Source organism: Pteropus medius, unplaced genomic scaffold, assembly GCF_902729225.1.
Source record: "Pteropus medius unplaced genomic scaffold, Ma_sr-lr_union100, whole genome shotgun sequence".
NCBI lineage: Eukaryota > Metazoa > Chordata > Mammalia > Chiroptera > Pteropodidae > Pteropus > Pteropus medius.
The window spans coordinates 96,699-120,943 of NW_024355521.1; the positions used below are offsets into that span (position 1 = coordinate 96,699).

Below are 24,245 nucleotides of genomic sequence, written 5' to 3' on the forward strand. Positions count from 1 at the left end.
AGCTGGGATTCTGCATTGCATTGGCTGTGTGGACTCTCCTGGGTTTCTGTGGGCTCCGTCTCTGCATTGTCCCATTGTACTGTACCTCCGTCCTGCAGTTGTATGGCCATTTGTGTCTTTGCAGCTCTCTTCTGTGTGGTCTTACTCTATCAGCCATCACTGTGGCATGGGGCTTGTAGACTCTCCTAGAATTTGGGCATAGCTCCTAGCAGTGCACCACTGTGCTGTGCCAACAGATGGCATGCCACCACAACACTGCATCTTGCATCATATGGCATCTCTGTACTGCACTGCATTATTGCAGTGGGCATCCACACTGCACTGGTTATGTGGACGTCCTGAGTTTTTGGGCACAGCCCCTCTGCATTCTACTATTGCACTGCACCAACACAGTGCATCTTTGCCTCACATAGCTCTTCCGTCCCACCGCCTCGCTGCACTGCCCTGGATCCGTGCCTGCGCCTGGCCCAGCGCTTCACACTGCACCACTGCTACTGTAATCTGCCCGCTGTGGGGTCCTGGCCTTTCTGTGTATTACCACCGAGGTGTCGGATGGTGGCCTTGCCCAGGTTTCTCTTGGCAGCCCCAGTTGAGCGACATCTTTGTATGGAACGTCCTCACTCCATGCACCTCCGCCCCTCCTTGCACGCTGTGCAGGGGATCTATACTTACACTGCAGTTTGGAGCCACTTTGGTGGGCTTTGGGACTGGCCTGAGTTTTTATGGGCAGCATCTTTGCACGGTACCCAGTGCTGCATCTGCACTGCACAGCATTACTGCGCCAGACCTGAACCCTGCACTGTACCTTCTCACTGTTGGGTTGTGTGCACTCTGCTGGATCTCAGGACCCAGAGCCCTTGCATTGAATTTACTGCTCCACACAGCACCGTCACTGCATTCCATGTTTGTACCACTTTCTTCCCCCGCATCTACACCTACTCTGCTCCTCGGGACTGTGTCGAGCTTGTATTCTGGACTGGGTTTCCACACCCAGCAGTTCCTTCTGCACTGCACCACATCCTTCTCGTCCTTGTATCTCTGGGCTGTTCTACATGCCTACAGCGGACACAAAATCATTTCCGTGAGAATTTTTAGAGCGCCAACTATGTGCCTAGCCCTGTGCTAGTGTCTGGAGGGGGAGAAGTATGTGTGAGCTTGAACTTAGCACTTGGGCATTCCTACAAACACCTATCACTTAGCACTGGGCGCCAGCCCAGTGTACCACTAAATGCACTGCACTGGTGGGCTGTGCCTTTGTGAAGTTCTGGGTCATGCCAACGATGGATGTGGCACCTCTACGCTGCATCATGGCACTGACCAGTTCTGTTCCACGTGCTGTTCCAAGTGTCTGTATAGGGGGCTGTGCACACTGTGTGCTCTGCTTCCCTGTGTTGTATAACTGCATTCTGCCTCTGTACAGTGTGGCACTCCTGCCCTATACCCTCAGCACACCACACCATGGCACTACCTAGCCCTCGCTCTTCACGGGACAGTTAGAAAGTATAGATCTTCACACTGCACTGTGTTTTCAAATGACACAGGGTGTCTGCACTGCAAGGGTCTATGTACTCTTTGCCCATTGTACCTCTACACAGCACAGGTACCCCATTCAGCCCTTTGCCTCTGTGTGGAGTCTGATTCTATCCTGTGCCTTCCCATATACTGCCAATATGGCAGCCCTGCCCATAACTTTGGGATTTGGGGATGTATATTGATCAGGAAGATGGGGAGCGGGTCTGGCTTAAGTTCCCCCTGATATAGTTAGCTTCCTTCTATCCTCAGTGGAGATGGAAGGATGTTGGTATTGCTGTGTTCAGTGTTGGCTCCTGTAGGGATCCCAGCTCGTCTTATTCTTCCTGTGGCATGCTCTGGGTGATCTCCCTGGTTGCAGCTTTTGGAGAGCCCTGGCTGAAATCGGGATGTTTTGATCTGGACGAGGAGAGCATGAAGTGGGCTGGGTCACTCAGCTGGAGACATGGTCCTTGAGCTTGGGTGGGGTTCATTGGGGTCAGACTCTCTGGGATCATGGGGTCAATAGCCCAGCCACTGTTGGCCATCTACTCTACACAGGGTTTAGGGATGGGGTTCAAAGGTACAGAGACAGTCCCTAACCTCCGGAAGGGAGGAGGTAGCTGTTAGGTCTGAGTTAGATTGGTAGTTGGGATGGATGGGACTGGGTTGGACAAGAATGTCCAGGGGGTGAGGCCAGTGTGGGTTCCAGGGCTGGGCGGGGCTACCTAGAGTAGGGGTGTGGCTTTGGACGATGAAATAGACCTGTGTTGTCATTGGGATTGTATTTGGGTTCCCCAGGCCAGGGTTGGGGCTGTGCATGAGGTTGGGTGTGATCCCATCCCTTAAATGTGTAATCTTTTGGGAGAAGCTTTGTTTCTCCTGGGGTCACCCTTGGGAACTGGAAGTTCTATTGGCAAACCAAAGGGAACAAAAATCTCCTTGCAAACAGACTCTGTTTACCTAGGGTCTTCAGAAAACAGCTGGCCGACGCAGTTGACACAGAGCACGATTCTCTGTCTGGTGGTCAGGAAAGTCTAGTGCTCACATTGTCGTAGTGCTCACACGCACACACCCACACCAACACCCACAAACACACATGCACAACTTCTCTCTACCCTGCCACGTACACTCACCTTCTCCCTTAGGCATGTGCTTATCACTGGATATGCTCATATACCTCTGCACATAAATGTATACCTACACTGTACCCACAACTTCACAGCACACTGCCTGGGATGCCCATGTTCACCCTCGCCTCTCCCCCATAGCCTCTCTCTCTGCCCTCAGGTAATTCTTGCTCACATGCATACTCATACAAATGGAATCAGAATTCTGGAGGCTGAAGCAGGCTTAGAGGTCACCTGGTTCTCCATTCTCATTTCATAAGTGAGGAAGCAAGGATTCAGAGAGGGCAAGCCACCTGCCCAAGGTCACACAGGGAGTTAGAGGATCAGCAAGAATTAGATCCAGGTCTCCTGCCTCCCAGTTGAGTACTTACAAGTTGGTATCAGCCTGTTACTCTCACAGCCATGCACACACACACACACACACACACACACACACACAACAGCTTTGGCTCTTGCTTGCATATGTGAAAACACATCCACGTGGAAGGGTAGAGATCCTCATACCAGGCTTACATCCAGGGGACTCTCTCCCACACTCTGACTCCTCCTGCAGAGATTGCTTTGCCCCTTACATCACCCCATCCAGAGCCCAGCCGGATGTGGATAAACCATCCTCCTGCCTTCCCAAATTGTGGCTGACGGTTGCTCAGGCAACCGCCTGCCAGATTGGGGAGATTAGCTGAGGAATGTAGCTGGGCCAGTTTGAGTTGAGGCTGGGGGTCCTGCTTTGATTCATCCCACCCTCTCTGGGAGGTCCTGGCAGAGATGGGGTACCCCAGGTGGGGCCTGGTTTTCTTCCTGTCCCTAGTCCAGTTGAGACTGTGTCCCCAAAGCTTAGACTAGGCTAGGGGAAGGGAGTGTGTGTGTGTGTGTGTGTGTGTGTGTGTGTGAAATATTTGAGTGTGGGCCAGTGTGTGTGTGTGTATGTATGTGTGGTGCATCTCCTTGGGTAAGATTGGAGTGTGTGCTATTTGCATCCAGCATGGGGACTTGAGGCCCTTTTCCTTACCAATTCCTGACATCTGACTCTCGACCCTTTGGTGGCTTGTCCCACTCCTCATCCTATAGTGCCCTCTGGAGAAGTGATCTGCCCTCCTGATGGTTTATAGGCTATATCACTTGTCTCATCTGAATCCAAGCGCTACTGGCTCAAACACCTACTGTGGCTTCCCAACTGAAAAGGAGGCCAAACTCCCCATCCTGGCATTTAAGGCCTCTTTTATGTAATCTCGACCCTCCTCCCTCCCAGTCTCATTTCCCACTGTTACCCCAATCTAGGCTTCTCTCTGTGCCCTGGAGGAACTCTGTGTTTACGCACTGCCTTCCTCTGCCTCCGCTGGGCCCTTTGCCTCGAATGCCCTTCCACTCATCTCTACTGGTCAGAATGACAGCGATCCTTCCAGGCTCTGCTTAGGTGCACCCGCCTCCAGAAAGCCTTCCTCTGCTCCCACCCTCCTCCCTTGGATGTCCCTTGTGGCCTGTCATTTGTTTTATTCCCTTACTCCTTACTCATACCAGGAGGTCTGAGGGCAAGGTGGAGTCTTAACCATGTGTATGCCTCTAATAGTGACAGCCTGGGACCTGCTTTGTACTGTTATTGCACTGAATTGTTCTGTGAATGGCACTGAATTAACACATGTGGGCAGCAGTATACCAGGGCCTGATTTTGTTTTTGCCTAGTCTCCTTGAATAAAGATAGGTGGCTTAAGTCCCAGCTCCTGGGACTAAAGGCGTGGCTCCAAGCAAGCCACCTATTATTTCTGTGCCTCAGTTTCCCTCTGTTAAACAGGAACAATAATAGTACTTACCTTCTGAGTTGCTGTGAGGGTTCACCAGCACAGGTGGTCACGGCGGTGAGTGGCAGCCCTCGTGGTGGTGTTGATGTGTGTGTACATGTCTGTGTTGACATCTGTGTTGATGGACTTGAGAGGGATACCACTCTCGCTCTGAACCCAAAGTCTGATCTAGCTTTTTACTCCAGGATGGTGGCCTCTGGCAGGAGTTGGTCTCTAGCAGGAGCTGAGACTTGGCTTTGGGGATCTTGGCTACTGAATCTTCTAGACTGGAGGTGATGAGGCCTAGGAGGGCTGATTGTTCCCAACCCAGGGTGAGCTGGGGAAGAGATGAGGGTGGGGCTCGCCTTGGTAAGCCTGGCCCCAGAGATGTTACCCTATAAGGGCTGTGGCTGGGATGGGCCTTGCCCAGAGACACAGGGCTGGGGACGGACACAGACCAGGGAGTCGTTCTCTCTGGAGGCCACTCTGGATGTGGTTAGTCAGCCAGGGAGGTCACCCTGGCTGGGGTCAGTTGTAGGAATTATTTGGCAGAGATCAGGGGTCACTCTGGCCATGGTCAGCAGGTCTGGGGTTAGTCATTCAGTCTGTTGGTCATCTGGCTTAAGTCAGATGGTTTGGCAGTCCTCTGGATGACAATGGGGCCACTATGGCCAGGGAAAATCAGCTTGGGGCCGCTCTGGCTCAGGTCTATCTGTCTGGGTGGGGTCACTTACTTGGGTTAGTCAGGCTGGGGGCTACTCTAAGGTCAGTTGGTATTGGGGTCTCTCTGACCAGGTCTGTCAGTCTGGGAGTCCTGGCAGCTCATGTGGCCTGGCTTAGGATGGACAGAAGGAAGCCAAGGAACTGGCACTCCCAGGCTTGCCCCAGGGCCATGTGTGAGACATCTGGGGCAGCTGCCTTGTTACTTGCAAAGGAACAGGAAGGACCTGAGCCCCAGCCAGGGCTCTAAATCCTCGGCTTCCCTTTTTGGCAGTCCCTCTGCTTCAGGGAGGCCTTGGCTAAGACCCTCAGGAGCAGACTCGGCTCAGGCTGAATGAAATCAACTATAGCCTTCTCTAGGAAGCCCTCTCTGACCATCCCAACTGGCCATGTCCTCTCTCTCTGCTGTGCTGTGTGGATCATTTTCTAGTGGGAGAGCTGAGGCCCTCCCAGAACAGATGGGGTTAAAACCCACCTCCTATAGGCTACAGCCACTATGCTGACCAGAGATTTTCACACAAAGAGGCAAAGAGCTCAGTTCAGGTCCTGCCCCAGCTCTGGAGAGCAGGTTCTGTTATTTCCTCCCATCCATTCAGTGTCAGCCACTTCTCATCATGATTTTACACTCTGGTAAGGTCCAAGAAAAGTAAAGGTAAAGGGTGAGCCCTTTTGTGCCTGGCTCTGCTGGATGTGTTTCCAGATGCTACTTCATGTGATCTGCATAACAACTTAGAGAAGTTCCTGCTACAGATGAAACAAGAGCCTCTTAAAGTGTCACTGGCTGTGTCTGCAGATGCCCGTCACTGTGCTTGGCATGGGGCAGTCACTCCTCAATTACTGCCTATTTCTCTTACATCCTCTTCTTGAACCTAGGAAGCCGCTCAGGTTTGCTCCTTCTCATAGTGAAAGCTTTTCTGGTGGGCAGTGTGGACTTTGGCAACTGACTGATATGGGTTCAAATCCTTCTGTTACTCACGTAGACTTAAGTAGCACACGTGAGGAGCTGCTATTTCTTGAGTGCTTGCATGTGTAGGCATTGTGCTGAGTGGACCCCTGCACTGAATCCACAGCAATCCCATGTGTGGATGGGGAAACTGAGGCTCAGAAAGGTGAAGTGACCTGCCTAGTCACAAGGGTGGCAAATTGCAGAGTCAAGATTCAATCCTAAGTGTGTCTGATGCCAAAGGCCACTCACTCATCTACCATGTTATGCTGTGGACAAACCCTTTACCCCTTAGAGCCTCAGGCACCTCATCTGTCAAATGGGGAGAAGTACCAGTGGCTGGCAGGCACTCAGGACAGGGGCTGGCACAATTCGTGCCTGCTTCCTCACCACTCGCTCAGGTGTTTTCCTGGTCTCAGATGCTTTAGACTACCCCCCATGGGTCTCTAAACACTGAGGTTCAGGAGTGAGTTCAGGGGCCAGTGAGCAGTTACTTTCTGAACCAGGGGCGTTTATTAGGTGCCTGACTCGAGGCTTTGATGAGCTAGCTGAGATTTATGGACCTCATTACCAACCAAAGACCTCACATCTATTTCAATCTCTTTTTCCTTCTCCTCTTCTCATTTAAACTGTAAATATTGGATCCAAATCTTGAGACTTTGCTTCCTCTAGTTATGTGTGTACCCAGTCCACACATGACTATGTTTTTGCATGTCACATTTCTGCAGGCAGAGAACTAAGTCGGGTGACTTTGGGCAATGATTGAATTTCTTAAGCTCATCTGTCAAATAGGAGTAATAGTGGTACCTACCTCAGAGGGTGAGGCCTGAATGAGACTTTGCACCTAGAGCATTTAGCACTGTTCAGGGCTTGTCGTAAGTCTGAGATGATCGGTGGCCATTGTTGATTTTAAGGAAATACCTCAGGGCTGGTTTAGGGCATTCATGACTCTGCCCATCCCGGGGCTCACTATCCGTCTTCTATGCAGAAGATGGAGGGGTAGATGATGGGACACTGACTAGCAGTCAAGAGAGTTCAGTTCAAATCCCACCTCTATCACTAACTAGTTGTGTGATCTTCAGGAAGTCATTCAGCCTCTTTGGGCTTTGGTTTTCTCATCTGTAAAATGGAGATAATTATAGCCCTATTCTCACGAGTTGTTGCGAGGCTCTAGTGATATAATAATGGTAACTAGTTTTTGTTGAGGAGGGTCTTTGATGGGTGGTTGAGCAGTGGGGGGTCCTGGAGATTACTGAGGAGTCTGGTATTGGGAGGAGACAGTGAAAAGAGGGCCATGGTAGGCGGATAGGATGAAGGAGGGAGAGTTTTGTTGGCGGGAGCCATGGGGGGAGGGCCTGCGGAGAGGGAGCAGGGGGTGGGGGGCCTGGGTAGGAGGGCACAGTGTGAGGGCACCTGGAAGGAAGTCCCAGGAGCCCTCCTGGCCAGCAGCCCTGCCCTAGCCTGCGTTAACCAGGCCCTGCCCTCACAGCCGGCTGCACCTTCGAGGAGGCGAGTGACCCAGCAGTGCCATGCGAGTTCAGCCAAGCCCAGTACGATGACTTCCAATGGGAGCAAGTACGGATCCACCCTGGTACCCGGGCGCCTGCAGACCTGCCCCACGGTGAGCTTATTCTCAATCACCATTCCCCCTTTGACTCCTTCCAGGGGCATTCTACCCACCTGCTGTGTGACCTCAGGTACATTACGTAACCTCTCTGGGCCTCATCTGACTTGGCATCTGTAATGACATATATGACACTGTGAATGTGGAGCCCTCTGGATACTGTCCAGTTGTGTCTACCAGGTAATTTTACCTGTAAAATGGGTGCAGGTTCAAAGACCCCTACCAACTGTAAGTTAAAACCCACCTCCCATTACTCCTCTTGCAGCTTGGCTCGGGATCCACCCCTACTCCCACCAGACCTTCCTAAATCCTCCACCTTCTGGGGGGCTCTCTTCATCCTGAGAGCTTCTGAATCCTGGTTTCCCAGGACTTGAAGATGCTGATAGAACAGTAACATGGGGGCTGCATGTATGTAAAACCTTCCTTCCTCTGCCCTCTTTTTCCTGTAAGTCCCGGGTCCATCCCGATTTCCATGTTGCCCTGCCCATATTTCAGTATGGAGCGCTTTGGCATTGTGAGCACCAGACTGGGAGTCAGGAGATTAATTATGTGGATTCTAGTACTCCCCACCTACTCTGATGGTGGACCCTAGAGCACTGGTTCCAGAGTTATGAAGACGGCTTCAAATCCTGGTGTTATCACTTTACCAGCTGTATGACCTTGGGCAAGTCACTTAATTTTTCTGATCTTCCATTTTCCTAACTGTAAAATGGGAGAACAATAATCTATTTCATAGGGTTATTATATAATACCTATAAAATATATTACGTGTGTGTAGCATGTAGGGGTTCAATTAAGTTTTAGTTGCTATTATTGGAGGTATTTGAGGAGGTCCAACTACTAGCACCCCTTTTCACTGGGTACAGAATCAACTTGGAGTTAAGAAAAGACAAGTAGAGGCCAAATTATCAACTGTATTACTGATAAAGCCTGGGTTGGGGGGCATAGCATAGAGTGAGAACCAGTTGGGCTTGCTGAGAGCACCCCAACATTGAATAGCCTGTGGACCCATCCTCTTTGCCCTATCACAGTAGTGGGCCTGGGTCTAGCTGCTCAGCTCATAGCATGGCCAAGATGGCATCTACTGTCAAGGGTGTGGGAGAGGGGCAGCAAAGGTTCTTAGTGCTGGGGCCAGGACCTGAAGCCAACAAGAGAGAGGCTCTCTACCACCTGGCACGGACGGCCTCCAGACCCTCATCCTCTACCACTGGCCTTGCGTCCTGGAGGCCTCCCTGCCTCCCCCTTCTGTGTCACTGTGCCCTCCCTAGGGCTTTCATCTCTGAGTTCTCATGGCTATCAGCTCTTTGTTCAACCTCTGTATTATCAGGTATTGAAGTCTGACCCATGTGACAGTGATCTGTCAAGGTGCCGCCCATGGTAGGGACACTGTGTGGGCTGTTTCCATACCTCCAAGGCCCAGCCTCAGTTTGGTACATGGTTGGCACTTAGATGCAATGTGATTTGAATTCACCTCTAACAGTCCTGACCACCCTGTGTGGGCTCTTCCCCTTTCTCTCTCACCCACGAGCAGAGATATATCTACTGGGAGAGGAGAGAGAGACATTTAGCGTATAACATAGGCCTTGTCTTAGATCCTGGAGATGCAGTGGTTAGCAAGACAGACACAGTCTTTGCTCTCTTGGCGCTCACATTCTAGGGGAAGGTGTTGGGGGTGGAGAGAAAAGGAAGGAGGGAAATTCACGCTCAGAGAAAGAGAGCAGGAGAGAGGAGAAAGAAGAGCCACAGGGGCGAAGGGAGTAAATGAAAGAGGAGGGGAGGGATGCAGAGTGAGAAAAACACAGGGAAAAGAGAGGAGAGAGGCAGAGGGAGCAGGAGGAAGAGGCAAAAACTGTCAGATTGAAAGGGGGAGAAAAACATACAGCTGCTCACAGGGAGAGGAGGGAGGAGGACGGAGGAGTGGGCCAAGAGAGACTGACTACTCAGGGTTGGGATCTGCCCCTTCCTAGGTGGGATGGGGACCGGGGGTTTTGTTTACTATACCCACTAGGACTGAGTCAGGAGCCTCCTTCACAGCCTCACAGAGATGAATGAGATCCCTTCCAATGAAGTCCCTGGGGAGTCCTCCCACAGCAGGGAGCTGAATGAGCTTATGTTGGCTGGCAGCCAGGCCCAGGAGGAGGCAGTGCTGGGTGTCTGTGTGCAGCTCCTGGGGCCTGCTCCCCATGGAAGGGAAGCCATAATCCCCCAGGCTGGTCCTGAGGAGTCCGACCCACTCCTGAACCCTACCCTCAGGTCAGCGCACAGACTGGATCTCTGGGGAAGGGGGAGGGCTGCCTTTCTCTAGGTTGGAAATCAAGAGAATTGTATCCCAGGAATTTAGATTTAGGGGTAGGGGCTGGAAGGGAAGTTAGAGTCCTTTCATTCAATCTGTTTTACACCTTCATTCAGCTTGGGTTCAGAGCCAGTGCTGGGGACACAGTGGAGCCCTGAGGCATTACAGGCTGATGGGACATATACACCTTTATTAATGATCTAAGGGCCAGGAGAGAAGCCCAGAGAGGGGATTGGAGGGGTCTTTCAGAAGAGGTGGTCTTTGAGGGCTTGTTGTGCCAGACTCTTGACTCCTGAGATGAATGACCTAGTCCCTGCCTCCAAGGACAGACAGCTCAGAACATGAGGAAAGCCTTGGATCAGCCTGAGCTTGGATTGTGATTGTAGGTGGTGAGGAGCCATAAAGGATTTTGACAAAGTTATATTTGTATGCTTTTTGCTGCTCCAAAATTCTCCTTTGAAAAACAGATGCAGGGAAGTGAAGGGACTTACCCAGTCAATCAGAGCTGGGACCAGAACTTAGAACCCCTGAGTCATGGTGGGTCCAAATGCCTGGAGTCCTTTGTTTCTGCCCCCTCCTCTGTGCCCACTTGACCCTGGTTCTCCAAGGTCTCTTCAGCTCCTGACTCTTCCTCCTCTCTTTCTAGGCTCCTACTTGATGGTCAATGCTTCCCAGCATGCCTCAGGCCAGCGGGCCCATGTCATCTTCCAGAGCCTGAGTGAGAATGACACTCACTGTGTACAGTTCAGCTACTTCCTGTACAGCCGGGATGGGCACAGCCCAGGCACCTTGGGTATCTACGTGCGTGTCAATGGGGGTCCCCTGGGCAGTGCCGTCTGGAATATGACTGGATCCCACGGCCGGCAGTGGCACCAGGCTGAGCTGGCTGTGAGCACCTTCTGGCCCAATGAATATCAGGTGGGCTGGGTTCAGTCGGTAGTCAGCCTATGCTTGGGGGCTGGGATAGAGGGGTGTCAGTTTGAGGTCAAAGTAAGTGAGTGGCTGAGGTTGGAATTGATTTGTGTTCAGCATCAAGAGTCTCTCTGTGGCCAAGGTTAGGGGTCAGTTCGTGATCAGCATTGGGTTATTCAGCGATGGTTGTCTGGATTCAGCATCAAAGGTCATTCTTAATACAAATAGTCTGTAGCTCGGGTCAAAGGTAAGTTGGAACTGTGCTGACCTGGAAACCTTGTCTGGCTGGGAAAAGTTTTGCTGCTTGAAGGGAACTGTCCAGGATTGGGATTGTATCTGTGGCCTTGACCTTGTTGGCTCTGGATGCTACCCTCTCCCCCACCCCCCAAACTAGCTGGCTTGGTTGGGAGGATCATGGTGAGCTGGGCTAACCTCTGCTGGTTGAGGATGGGACTGGAGCAGAGCTGAAAGGGGACTCTTGTGGGCACCTCCCCAGGCAGGGCTGGAGAGACGTCAGTGTGACAGGGACCCTCCTGATTCCCCAGGTGCTGTTTGAGGCCCTTATCTCCCCAGACCGAAGGGGCTACATAGGCCTAGATGACATCCTGCTTCTCAGCTACCCCTGCGGTGAGTCCCAGCCCCACTGGGGTGCAAGGTGAGGGGTGCAGGAGGCTACGGCTCTTGCGGGGGAGCAGGTTCAGCTAACGCCACTGCTTTGTTATGGCAGCAAAGGCCCCGCACTTCTCCCGCCTGGGCGACGTGGAGGTCAACGCGGGCCAGAATGCCTCGTTCCAGTGCATGGCGGCTGGCAGAGCTGCGGAGGCTGAGCGCTTCCTCCTGCAGGTAAGGAGGGTACTTCTTGTGGGCCCTGGTTCCCTTAAGGGGTGCTGAGTCCTTCCTTCATCCTTCAGCACCCAAACACGTACCTAGGCTCTGCTGTGCCCTCTTGGGTGCCTCCATCGCCCCAGGACAGAGCGCTGCTCCAAGATCCCTCAGCTACACTCTCTATCAAAGGCAGAGCGACCACCTTTCCTTCCTGTGGCGGAGTCAGGAACTCATGTGCCCCTAGTGTAGTAGGGACAGCTAAATGGGGCCAGCACAGTAACTACTCCTCTCGCCAGGTTCAGAGCGAGACTCTCTCTCACTGGCGTCCCTGACCTTGTCCCCACCTCTCCTCGAGCAGAGGCAGAGCGGGGCGTTGGTGCCCGCGGCCGGGGTGCGGCACATCAGCCATCGTCGCTTCATGGCCACCTTCTCGCTGGCCGCCGTGGGTCGCGCGGAGCAGGATCTGTACCGCTGCGTGTCCCAGGCCCCACGTGGCGCGGGAGTCTCCAACTTCGCAGAGCTCATCGTCAAGGGTCAGCGCGTGCACGCTCCCGGGGGGCGGGGCCTGCACGGGGGCGGGGTCTGTTCTAGGGACGAGTCCGACAGGGTCTGATGGGGGCAAGGTTTGAGTGGGGGCGGGGCCTGCGGAGGGGTAGCGTCTCTCCCCACAGAAGGTCTGATCGAGGGGTCGGGGTCTGACTGAGAGGCGGGCCTGCGGAGGGACAGGGTCAAGGTGTGAGCCCCGCCAGCCGGGGTCTGGCTGTAGGGACCTGGGGTTGACCCGAATGATCAAGCAGTCAGCCTCTGGAAGCGAGGACTTGGGGATTTGGAGGGGAGTGAGAGAGAGGGTGTAGGCCGAGGGTTGAGGGCAGGGTCAGCCTTTGGAGCGAGGCTCCCCTTAGGGCCTGGGGATTCAGTGGGGTGGGAGATGCGGTATGGTCGAGGACTTGGGGGTTGCTTCAGGGGTCTGAGAGAACAGGGAGGGCTCTTGGGGATTTGGGTGTGGTAAGATGCCGAGCTGGGGGCCAAGGCCTCACAGCGGCATCCGTCGGTTCCGCCTCTTCCCTATGGCCTCGCAGAGCCCCCCACTCCCATCGCACCCCCGCAGCTGCTGCGCGCTGGGCCCACCTACCTCATCATCCAGCTCAACACCAACTCCATCATTGGCGACGGGCCGATAGTGCGTAAGGAGATAGAGTACCGGATGGCACGTGGCCCGTGGGCGGAGGTGCACGCAGTCAGCCTGCAGACCTACAAGCTGTGGCACCTGGACCCCGACACGGAGTACGAGATCAGTGTGCTACTCACGCGCCCGGGCGACGGCGGCACTGGCCGCCCCGGGCCGCCCCTCCTTAGCCGCACGAAGTGCGCAGGTGGGTGCCTCTTCGCCTTACTTCCTCGGCTGGATACCCGGGTGTGGGCTCGGGGTAACTGAGGGGCAAAGGGATATATTCCGAGAGTTATCTGCATCTGTGCTTCTAAAGCTTTCTAAAACGTTGTGATTTTCCCTCAGCTTTGTTATGGTAAAGATAATGATAGCAGATATGTTTGTGTGTGTGTGCAAACACACATATACACACACACACATTGATTTAAAACTCACAACACTACCATGATCTAGGCACTCTTGTCATACTAGTTTTACAAATGAAGTGACTGAGGTACAGAGATGTTAAGTGACTGGCCCAAAGTCACACAGCTAGTAAGTGGCAGAGATAGCATCGGAATCCTTGATAGGCTGGCTCCAGAATCTGTTCTTAATTCTATATTATAATATCTAGATAAATGAATCTTAATTCTATATTATAACATCTAGATAAATGAACAACTAAACCACATAAAAGTGTGTTATTACATTCTACCTGGGTTCTCTTGTCTTGTGTGGGCATTTGAGCCTGAAGTCTGCTCTACCGTATTAAAAAAGAGTAAAGCGGCTCTTAGGAACAATGACACACGCCTGCAACAGAAGAGCCTCCTTTTTTCTTTTTTGGTTTAATCCTAAGAGAAATTAAAAACAGAACAATTTTCTCACTCTGTGATTTCAGCATTTTTTTTAATTGGAATTTTTATTGGGATAGCTGTAGATTCATATGCAGTTATAACAAAATACAAAGAGAATTCCCTATACAAGTTACCCTGTTTCCTGCAATGGTAACATTTTGCAAAACTGTAGTATAATACCACAATCAAGATATTGACATCGATACAATCTTAGATCTTATTCAGACTTCTCTAGTTTACTTGTCCTTTGTTTGTATGTGTGTGTATTTAGTTCTATATAGTTTATCACATGTGTAGGTTTGTGTGTTTACCACCACAGTCAATATACTGAGCAGTTCAATCAATTCAAGAATCCTTAGTGTTGTTTTATAGCCATACTCACCTTTATCCCTTCCTTCGCCCCAACCCCTTATAACCACTAATCTGTCCTTCATTTCTAAATTTTGTCACTTCAAAAATATGTTGTGTAAATCATGAAATCATATAGTATATAACTTTTTTTGGAATTGACTTTTTAGTTTGGTACCCATGTTATTGAGATAGAATTCATTTCTTATACAATTAACCCATTAGAGTGTACAATTCAGTGGTTTTTCGTATAACCTCAGAGTTGTGCAACCATCACCATAATCAATTTTAGGACGTTTTCATCACTCCAGAAGGAAACCTTGTACCCCTTAGCAGCACTCTTCCCCACCATTTCCTTCTAACATGTCCAACCCTAGGCCACTACTAATTTACTTTCTGTCTCTATAGGTTTGACTCTTCTGGATATTTCATATAAATGCGATCATACAATATATAGTCTTTTGTGATGAGCTTCTTTCACTTAGTGTGTTTTTAAGACTTATCCATGTTGTGGCCTATATCAGTATTTTATTCTTTTTTGTTTCTGAATAATAGTCCATTATATGGACATACCACAACTCTTTTTATCCATTCATCAATTGATGGACATTTGGGTTGTTTATAATTTTTGGCTATTATGAATGGTATTTCCATGAGTATGTGTGTACAGATTTTGTGTTGACATATGTTTTCATTTCTCCTATGTATATAGCATATATATATATCATGTGGTAATTTTGTGTAATCTTTGAGGAACTGCTTGACTGTTTTCCAAAGTAGCTGCACCATTTTATATTCTTATCAGCCGTTGTATGAGGGTTCTAATTTCTTTGCATTCTCACCAACACTCGTTATTATTTGTTTTCTGATTATAACCCTTCTAGTGGATGTGAAGTTGTATCTCTTTGTGGTTTTGATTTGCATTTCCCTGATGGTTAATGATTGAACATTTTTTCATGTGCTTACTGGCCATTTGTATGTCTTTTCTGTAGAAATGTCTATTCATATCCTTTACTCATTTTTAAGTTGGGTTTTTGTTTTTTTATTATTCAATTGTAAAAGGTTTTTATGTATTATGGATACTAGACACTTACTTATCAGATGTAGATATTTTCTTCCATTTTGTAGTTTGTCTTTTAATTTTATGATGGTGTCCTTTGAAAAACAAAATTTTTAAATTTTGATGAGGCCCAATTTATCTATTTTTCTTTTATTGTTTGTGTTTTAAGGTCATATCTAAAAAACCCAATTACCCAATCCATTTTTTCTAAGAGTTTTATAGTTTTAGCTCTTACACTTAGCTTCTTGATCCATTTTGAGCTAATTGTTATATATGATGTGAGGTAGGGGGGTCCAACTTCATTTTTTTTTTGCCTGTGGATGTCCAATTTTCCCAGCACCATTTATTTAAAAGACTGTTCTTTTCCCACTGAATTATCTTGGCACTGAGATTGTTGTTGTTGTTGTTGTTGTTGTTATTGTTATTGTTTTTTTTTTCTTTTTTTGCTCAGCATAATTCCTTGGAAATTCATCTAAGCTGTTTATATCAATAGTTCATTCCTTTTTATTGCTGAGTAATATTCCATGGTGTGGATATAACACAGTTTATTCAACCATTCACTTGTTGAAGGACATCTGGATGGGCCCCAGTTTTTGGCTATTAGAAGTAAAATTGCTACTTTTTTGTACAGATTTTTGTATGAATATAAACTTTTATTTTTCTGGGATAAATGCCCAGGGGTGCAGTTAATGGGTCATGTAGTAATTGCATACTTAGTTGTATCAGAAACTGCCAGATTGGCTGTATTGTTTTTACCAGCAATGTATGAGTGATCCTGTTTTCCGCATTCTCGCCAGTATTTTGCGTTGTCATTATTTTCATTATTTTAGCCATTCTGAGACGTGTGTAGTAATATCCCATCCTGGTCTTAATTTTCATTTCTTTAATGCCTTGTGATTGATGTTGAATATCTTTGCATGTGCTGTTTGCCATCTGTATTCCTCTTCCATGAATTGTGCATGTCTTTGCTCATTTTCTAATTGGATTATTAATTTTTCACTGTTGAGTTTTGAGAGTTCTTTACACATTTTAGATACTAGTCTTTTGTTGGGTATGTAGTTTGTAAATATTTTCTCCCAGCTTTTAACTTGTCTTTCTATCTCTTTACTGGTCTTTCACAGAACAACCATTTTTAATTTCGATGAGGGCCAGTTTATCAAAAATTTCTTTTATGAATTGCGGTTTTGGTGTCAAGTTTAAGAAGTCCTTCTCTAGCTCTAGATCCCAAAGATTTTCTCTTATTTTTTTTTTCTAAAAATTTTATAGTTTTACATTTTACACTAAAGTTCATGATCCATTTTGAGTTAATTTTTAGATTAGAGCGAGGTAATTTATTTTTTGCCAGTCGATATTCTTAAGTGTTTTTAAAAACTCATCTGGGAATCATCTAAAATCCAGTTTAATGCCACACTTGGGGAAACCCTCGAATGGTGGGTCTGAGTGTTCCAGTGGGAATTACTTTCTAGCTGAAGGATCTGAGTCAGGTTACTTAGCCTTTTGGAACTTTAGTCTTTTTGTTTTATAAAATGAGAATAATAATAATCTTTACTATTATTCAGTAAATGTTTACTGAGTGCCTATTATGTGTCAGGTACTATTATAGTTGCTGGGGATATAGGACTGGGACCAAGACAAAGGCCACTAGCATATGAGTTCTTCTGCATGTGGAGCTTACATTCCGGTGGGAGGAGACAGTAAACAAGTGAAATATATAGTTTGTCAGATAATGATAAGTGCTGTGAAGACTAAAGCAGGGAGGGGGGATGGTGTGTGGGGGTAGAAGGATAGTTATTTTAAGAAGGCTCAAGAGACTGGTTTACTGAGAAGCTGATGTTTGAGCAGAGACATGAAGGAGTGAGGGCTGAGCCATGTAGGAAGCTAGAGGCGTTGCTGGGGGAAGGAGCATTCCAGGTTGACCGAACAGCAAACTCAAAAGCCTGGAGCATGAAGGATGCTTGGCATGTATGAGGAGTAGCAAGGAGACCAGTGTAACTGTGGTCTAGTGACTGAGGGGAGATGGCGGGAGAGGAGGTCACAATGATACTGGGGATATGGGACTCAGGGCCATTTTATTCTGAGTGAGCTGGGGAGCCATTGTGGGGTTTGGAGAGCAGTAGCAATATCAACTTTGTTTAAAAAGATAATTCTGGCCCTTTTGTGGAGAATAAACTCTAAAAGGGGACCAGAGGAGAGACCAGTGAGGAGGCTACTGCAGCAATCCAGCTGAGAGATGGTGGAGGCTGGGTATTGGGAGGAAGGGTGGGGGTGGTAAAAAGTGCTTAGATTCTGGGTTTATTATTAAGGTAGAGCTAACTGAATTTGCTGATGGATTGGATATGCAATTGGAGAGAGGAAATAGAAGTCAAGGATGGCTCCAAGGTGTTTTGCTTGAGCAGCTGGAAGGATGGAGTTGTCATTTACTCTGAGAGAGAAGATTGCGGAAGGAGCAGGTGTGATGGAGGTTCGTAGATCAGGAGGTCTGTGTTGGAACTGTTGACTTTGAGATGCCCATTAGATGTTCAAGTGGAGATATCCATCGGGTGGATGGATTTATGAGTGTGGAGTTCAGAGAAGAGGTTCGGGCTGCAGATATAAATTTGAAAGTTCTCAGTGTAGACACGGTGTATTTAAAGCCGTGAGACTGGATGAGGTCTTTTACGCTGGGCGTTCTTAACTAGGGTGGATTTGTCTCTCAGGAGACATTTGTAGTGTCTGGAGACATATTGTTTGTCACAACTGGGGGGTCGTGGGGTAGGGTGCTAATGGCATCAAAGGGTGGAGGAAGCTGAGGAAGCTGCTAAACATCCTACAAACCATGAACAGCCCCCCACAACAAAGAATTATCTAGTCCAAAATGTTGATAATGCTGAGGCTGAGAACTCCTGATTTAGTCCTTAGATTTTAAAGAATAAATATAGATGGAAAAGAGAGAACCCTGGGGGCCTCCAGTGTTTTGGGTTAAATGCAGGTAATTGCATATAAATGCATTAAATGCATGTGAAATATAGTGCTTAACATACAGTAAGAACTCAGGAAATGAAGACTGTCATTATTATGGTGTTTTTAGCTCTTCAAAGCCAGTTCTGGTCAGGTACTTAGAATAAAATAAATCAGAGCTTGAGGTCCATAAAGAATGTCTGTTTCACTCCCCTTAGTGTACCGATGAGGGAATGGAAACCCAGAGAAGGGAAGGCAGTTGCCTGTGCTCATGCAGTGGGTTAAGAACCCAGGTTTCCTGGTGATAGCTTTTGATTGTGCCCATTTTACAGATGAGTAAACTGAGATTTGGAGAGTTAGTCACTTGCCCAAATCCACATAGTGAGTCTGTAGCAGAGTCAGAACCAAAGTTTGAATGTCCCGATTTCCAATCCAGTGTCTGAAACAGCAGCAGCAGCTGCTGCTGCCATCATGGGCTGAGTGCCCACTTGTTGCCAAGCGCTGCTGAACAGTTTACACAGGCTGGCCAGGATGGAAGCTCAGGCAGGGACCAGACAGACAGGACCCAAACAACTCCTCCTGCCCCTGTGAATTACATGCTTCTTGTTGACATCACCACCCCCTCCTTGCTTAGGCGCCTCAGCCCAGTGTTTGTTTTGTCGTTGGCCATCTGTGTTGTCATCTCCTTCATCCCCCTAAAACTCCCCTTCCACAATATTATTTACCATAAAAACAATAATATAATGTCAGTAAAAGGCATTTGAAAAAATCACGCTAAACCTCACCATCCTAGCCCAACAGCTGTTTTAGTTTTTCTGTCTTCTTCAAATCTCTGCCCATATGCCTGCAGTACACATTTTTACACCCTCGTCATTGCGATGTAAGAAAGCATTTGTATTCTGCTTCCTTTGCTTGGTGTTGTTACATGCGTTGTTTATCATTATGTTTATTGGCTATAGAAGTCCATCAAGTGTCTCCATATTGCCAGATTATTTGTTTCTAGATTCCTAGTATTATAAATAATACTACATTGTAAAACTTTGTGCTTATAGTGCTTTAGTTCCTCCCTGAGTTATTTCTTTAAGATAAATAGCCAGGAGTGGTTTAAGAGAGGGTTCTGACATATATTGCTTTAAAAAATGGTTATACTATTTTATACTGTTGCCAGTATTTCACCTGAGTATACACATTATTAATTATTAATTAATGTCTATAGGCTGGGCCATTTGACTCATCTCATGTAACTCTCACATTTGCTCTTCAAAGTAGATGTTGTTATCTCTATTTTTCAGTCAAGGAAACTGACATTCAAAGGGGGTTGAGTGAATTGCCTGAAATTACAGAACTAATGAGGGGTGGAGATAGAACTTGAAGTTTGGAGCACTGGTCCCCACTCCAGAGTCCCTTCCATGAGAAACAGTTGAATAGTTCATGGTTGTAGTATCCTTATTAGCATTATTAAATTCAACACATTTTGGCCTAATTTAATAGATGTTAACTGTTAGCCTCCTTGTTTTAATGCGCCTTTTGACCTTTGATCTCTGAGTGGCCTGCAGCCCTATAGAACTGAGAGGAGTGGGGCTCTGAGGCCCCCCCAGTGCTGTTTTGCCAGTGTGTGCTGGCAGCTGAAGGGAGCCTGTCTGGGTGCCAGAAGGTTTTTGGAAACACTGAGAGACTTATGAATTCACACCCCTCAATCAACATATCAGTCTGTAGTCAACAAACTATTTGAGCCTCTGGATCTGCCCAGATTTGATCAGAGCAGGGAGAGAAGACATAAGTGAGCTCTTTTTTTAAAGATCCCTCTGTCTAGCGAGGTAGATGGGCCTAACAGCTGTTGGAGAATGAGACACCCCTGTATGAGGGTGGAAAATTCATCCTCCAAGTTAGAAGTTGCTGTTTTGTGCAACAAAGCCCCAATAAATGGTTTTAAAGAACCCGAGCAGGTTGCCACTATTTAAAAACCTGGAGGTTTCACATAAAAGTCTGAATTTCTGACTTCTCTTAAAACATAGGAAGATCTGGCAGCCCTGAGCCTGTAGACCTACATGGCAACATTGCCAGAGCTGGGCAGCAGCTGTCCTTTTTGGATGGGACGCTTACCGTCCTGTTTATTTTAGTCCTGACCCAGCTTGTGTCACTGGTTTACATTTGACTTTTCATGCCCTTCTTTAAATGCTGCAGGAGGGCAGAGGAAGCGGTGGATTTTGGCCAAGCCTGGAAGGATGGAGAGGAATGTGGGCCAGGTATTCCCTGGGGGTAGGCATGACGTGAGCAGAGCTGCAGGGACCAAGATCTGCTCTCATTAGTGCAAAGAAAGCAGTGGTACTTTGGCTCCCATAGATACCATGGGACAGTACACATGAGACAGTCAGGACCAGAGCCAGAAAGTCAGGGAATAGGCAAGGACCTCTGAACAAGATGGCAGAGTGAACATACACAACATCTGCCTCCTCCACTCCAGACATGGATTAAAACAAAATTACAGAGGAAAAACATTAGGAAAACCCATGTGGGCCAGGAATGAGAGAGAAAACTTAAGTGTGGTAAGTGGTCTTGCAGCCAGCAAGCCCTCAGGTTGCAGTTAGCAGTGTGAGCCAGCTCTTTAATATCCCTGTTGCATGGGGATCTGGTCTTCTGTGCTTGAGGAGAAGGCAGCTGGATTCTGTAAGAAGTCAAGAGGTGGGCCTTGCTCTTGCAGGTGCTGAAATAGCTCTTTGGTGGCCCGACATGTGACTGAAGACATGATATTTGCCTGTAGCTGAAGACATGATATTTGCCTGTAGCTCGGAAGAAGGGAAAGCTCCTGGGTGGAAACAAAAACTTGTATTGTGCTGTACTTGAGGCCAGCTTCTCAAGCTGTGCTACCCATGGGCTCTGAGTAAAGAGCATTTTGGGCTGATGTTTCCCTTTGTGTCTTCTTTGTAAAGTACATCCTGAGCAATTTGATCCTATAAAAAACTGTAATAGGGTTGTATTTAAGCATCTTAAGAGGTGAAGCAGCAGTACCTTCACACCTGTTTATTAAGGCATATCCTGAGATCCTTTAACAGGGGACACTTTGCAGGTGCGCACAGAACCTGAGGGTATGAAACTGCATTTCGCAGAGTCAGGGTACAAGAGGGAAAAGTATCCTTATATATAATCTTGGCTCCTTCCCTCATTCTACAGGTGAGTAAATTGAGGCCCAGAGATGTGCTTAAGATCATACAACTGGTCAGTGCAGATGTAGGACTGGGGACTGAGCCTCTGGGCTCCATCCTGGCTTTGCTTCAGAAGCCTCCATTTATTTATAAAATGGGGACCACTTTCTGGTTCCACGGAATCATCAAGAGGCTGTAAGTGTGCCTCCCTCATGTTGGGGTAGCTGTCTCTACTGTGGCATTGGTGTGATTTCTTTTTGGACAGTGAATTCCTTATAGGGAGGCAGGGTAGTAATGATTAAGAGCATGGATTCTGGAGCCAGCCTGTCCAGGTCTGGATTTCAGCTTCACCACTTACTGTCTGTGTGACTGTGGGCAAGTTATTTAATCTCTCTGTGCCTCCATTTCCACATCTTTATGACAGGGCTAATAATAGTACTTGTCTATTGGATTATAGCACAGATTAAATTAGATGAAGCATTTTAAAGGCTCTAGAACAACATGCAAAGCCCCAATAAATGTTAACTGCCATTATTATTATTATTATTATTATTATATAACAGATTGTATTTCCTGTTTTGCTTTGGCAACTAGGGAACTCACCACCCAATTTGAATCTTATTTTTAGAGCCAGCATGGGACCTAATGGCATGCATTTCTGTTTCCTTAACATTCTCCAGCATTATTGAACTACTCATTTCCCCATCATCCTGATCTCTGTATATTATTGCATTGTGTGTTTCAGAACAACTTTGGAATTAATCAATTAAGAAAAATATGGCAATGGGTTGATTCCTACTGGCCTGATGTCATCCAGGAATTAAGAAGTGAACTGTGTTATTAAAACAAAACTGTAGCTAACATTTTTGAGAGCCTTTAGAGTTTTAGCCGTTGTCGTACATGCTTTGCATGTATTAAACCTCACAGTTGTTCTATGAGGTAGGGCCTATATTATTATCCCATTTTGCAGCTGAGGAAACTAAGGCCCAGAGAGATAAAGTGACTCAATGGTTGCCAGCTGCAAGTGGCAGAGCCAGGATTCAGATGTGGCCCTGCCTGACTCCAAAACACACACTTTTACTCCCTGTTCAATGTTCAGTGTTCTAGGGGGTCCCCCGAGCTCTTGGTGGCAAAGGAGGGATGATTTCAGTCAGCCGACTGATGTTCTCTCTCTAATCTCTTCCTTTACTCTTCCCATTTCCTCTACCTTCTTCTCCGTCTTTCCTGGGTTCCCCAGAGCCCATGAGGGCCCCCAAAGGCCTGGCTTTTGCTGAGATCCAGGCCCGCCAGCTGACCCTGCAGTGGGAACCGCTAGGCTACAATGTGACGCGTTGCCACACCTACACCGTGTCCCTGTGTTATCACTACACCCTGGGCAGCAGCCACAACCAGACTGTCCGGGAGTGTGTGAAGATGGAGCGGGGTGTCAGCCGCTACACCATCAAGAACCTGCTGCCCTACCGGAATGTGCATGTGCGGCTCATCCTCACTAACCCCGAGGGGCGCAAGGAGGGCAAGGAGCTCACCTTCCAGACGGACGAGGATGGTAAGATTCCTGGGGCCTTAATTCCTCCTCCAGATGACCATGTCTGAGACTGAAATTTTTTGCTTAGGATTAAACCAACTGTATAACAACAAAGTGGTGATAGCTAATATTTACTCTCTGGGAGCCTTTGGGTTGGTTGGTATAATTTCCTCCTTAAATTTTGGAAGATAACAGCAGGGAAGCAAGCCATTTGGCCCGGAGTTTTCTTTGTGGCAATGTTTTTTTAATAGCAGTTTTCATTTTTAAAATATATATTAGAATATTCAGCTTTTCTATCCTTGTATCAGTTTTGATGTACTTTATTTTTTAAGGGATTTGTTTATTTCACCTAAATTGTCAAATTTCTTGACATAAAGTTGGTTATAATATTCTCTTGTTGTATTCATTTAATGTCGGTAGGGTCTATGTGATGTCCCTTTTTTCATTTCTGAAATCGGTAATTTGTGTTTTCTGTTTTCTTGTTCACTCTTGCTAAGGGTATATAAATTTTATTAATCTTTCCAGAAAAGACAACTTTTGGCTTAGTTGATTTTCTTTACTGCATGTTTATTTTTATTCTTTATTTCCGTTTTTATACTTTGTTTAGAGTTGGTTGGCTGTTCTTTTAGCTTTTGGAGATGGAAGCTTATTAGATCATCGATTTTTAGCCTTTCTTCATTTCTAATGTATGCATTTAAGGCTTTAAATTTCCCTTTAAGCCCTGCTTTAGCTACATCGCATGAGTTTTGATATATCCTATCTTTATTATCATTCAGTTTAAAATATGTTCTAATTTCAGTTTAAAATATGTTCTAATTTCTGATTTTTTCTTTGACTCAAGAGTTATTTAGAATTATGTGGCTTAATTTTTAAGCAATTGTGACTTTTCTAATTATCTTTTTGTTATTGATTTCTAGCTTAGCTCCTCTGTGGTCAGAGTATACACTCTAATTTTGGTTTTTGCAATTTGATCCTCACTTTTTGGTCCACATAAAGTTAAATTTTGGTAAATGTTCCCTGTATACTTGAAAAAAGTGTGTTTTCTGTCATTGTTGGGTGCAGTGGTCTACTTATTAAGCACTTACTACATGTCAAGCATTATTCTGAAAGCTTTTCATATATTAATGCATGTAATTCCATGACAACCCTATGTGATAGGCTACAGTTACTATCCCCATTTTACAGATGAGGTCACAGAGCTAGTAGATGGGCAGCAGAGCTGGGTTTCAAACCTGGCCATGTGCTTTAGAGTTTTCATTCTTAACAGCTACGCTCTGAGGCCAGCACAGGTCTAAAGCCTTCCCCCAGATTCCTGCAAATCCCCTGGTGCCTTGAGCTCCTTGGTTGACAGTTTTTCTTACCTCCCCACATGTGCAGTTTTCTGTTCTGCACAGCAGTGGCCTAGGCACAAGATACAGCTACTTCCTTGAATTTTCACTAAACTCCACTCACCCAAGGCAGCACGTGTGTCCCATGCCCTGTGTTGATGAGGTGAGGATT

General features: G+C 47.2%; 1 protein-coding gene across 6 annotated transcripts in view; it reads left to right on the top strand.

The window, feature by feature from the left end:
* PTPRU (protein tyrosine phosphatase receptor type U) overlaps window positions 1-24,245 on the top strand; it is a 77,520-nt gene that overhangs the window by 8,068 nt on the left and 45,207 nt on the right. For all 6 annotated transcript variants that reach the window (XR_005651943.1, XM_039858697.1, XM_039858695.1 and 3 more), the window contains exons 2-8: window positions 7,567-7,698; window positions 10,641-10,912; window positions 11,452-11,533; window positions 11,634-11,749; window positions 12,090-12,264; window positions 12,811-13,104; window positions 22,458-22,766. Coding sequence is in view for 5 of the 6 variants with exons in the window: in XM_039858697.1 (XP_039714631.1) it covers window positions 7,567-7,698; window positions 10,641-10,912; window positions 11,452-11,533; window positions 11,634-11,749; window positions 12,090-12,264; window positions 12,811-13,104; window positions 22,458-22,766 (1,380 nt within the window). In the remaining variant the exon portion in view is untranslated. The remainder of the gene's footprint in view (window positions 1-7,566; window positions 7,699-10,640; window positions 10,913-11,451; window positions 11,534-11,633; window positions 11,750-12,089; window positions 12,265-12,810; window positions 13,105-22,457; window positions 22,767-24,245) is intronic.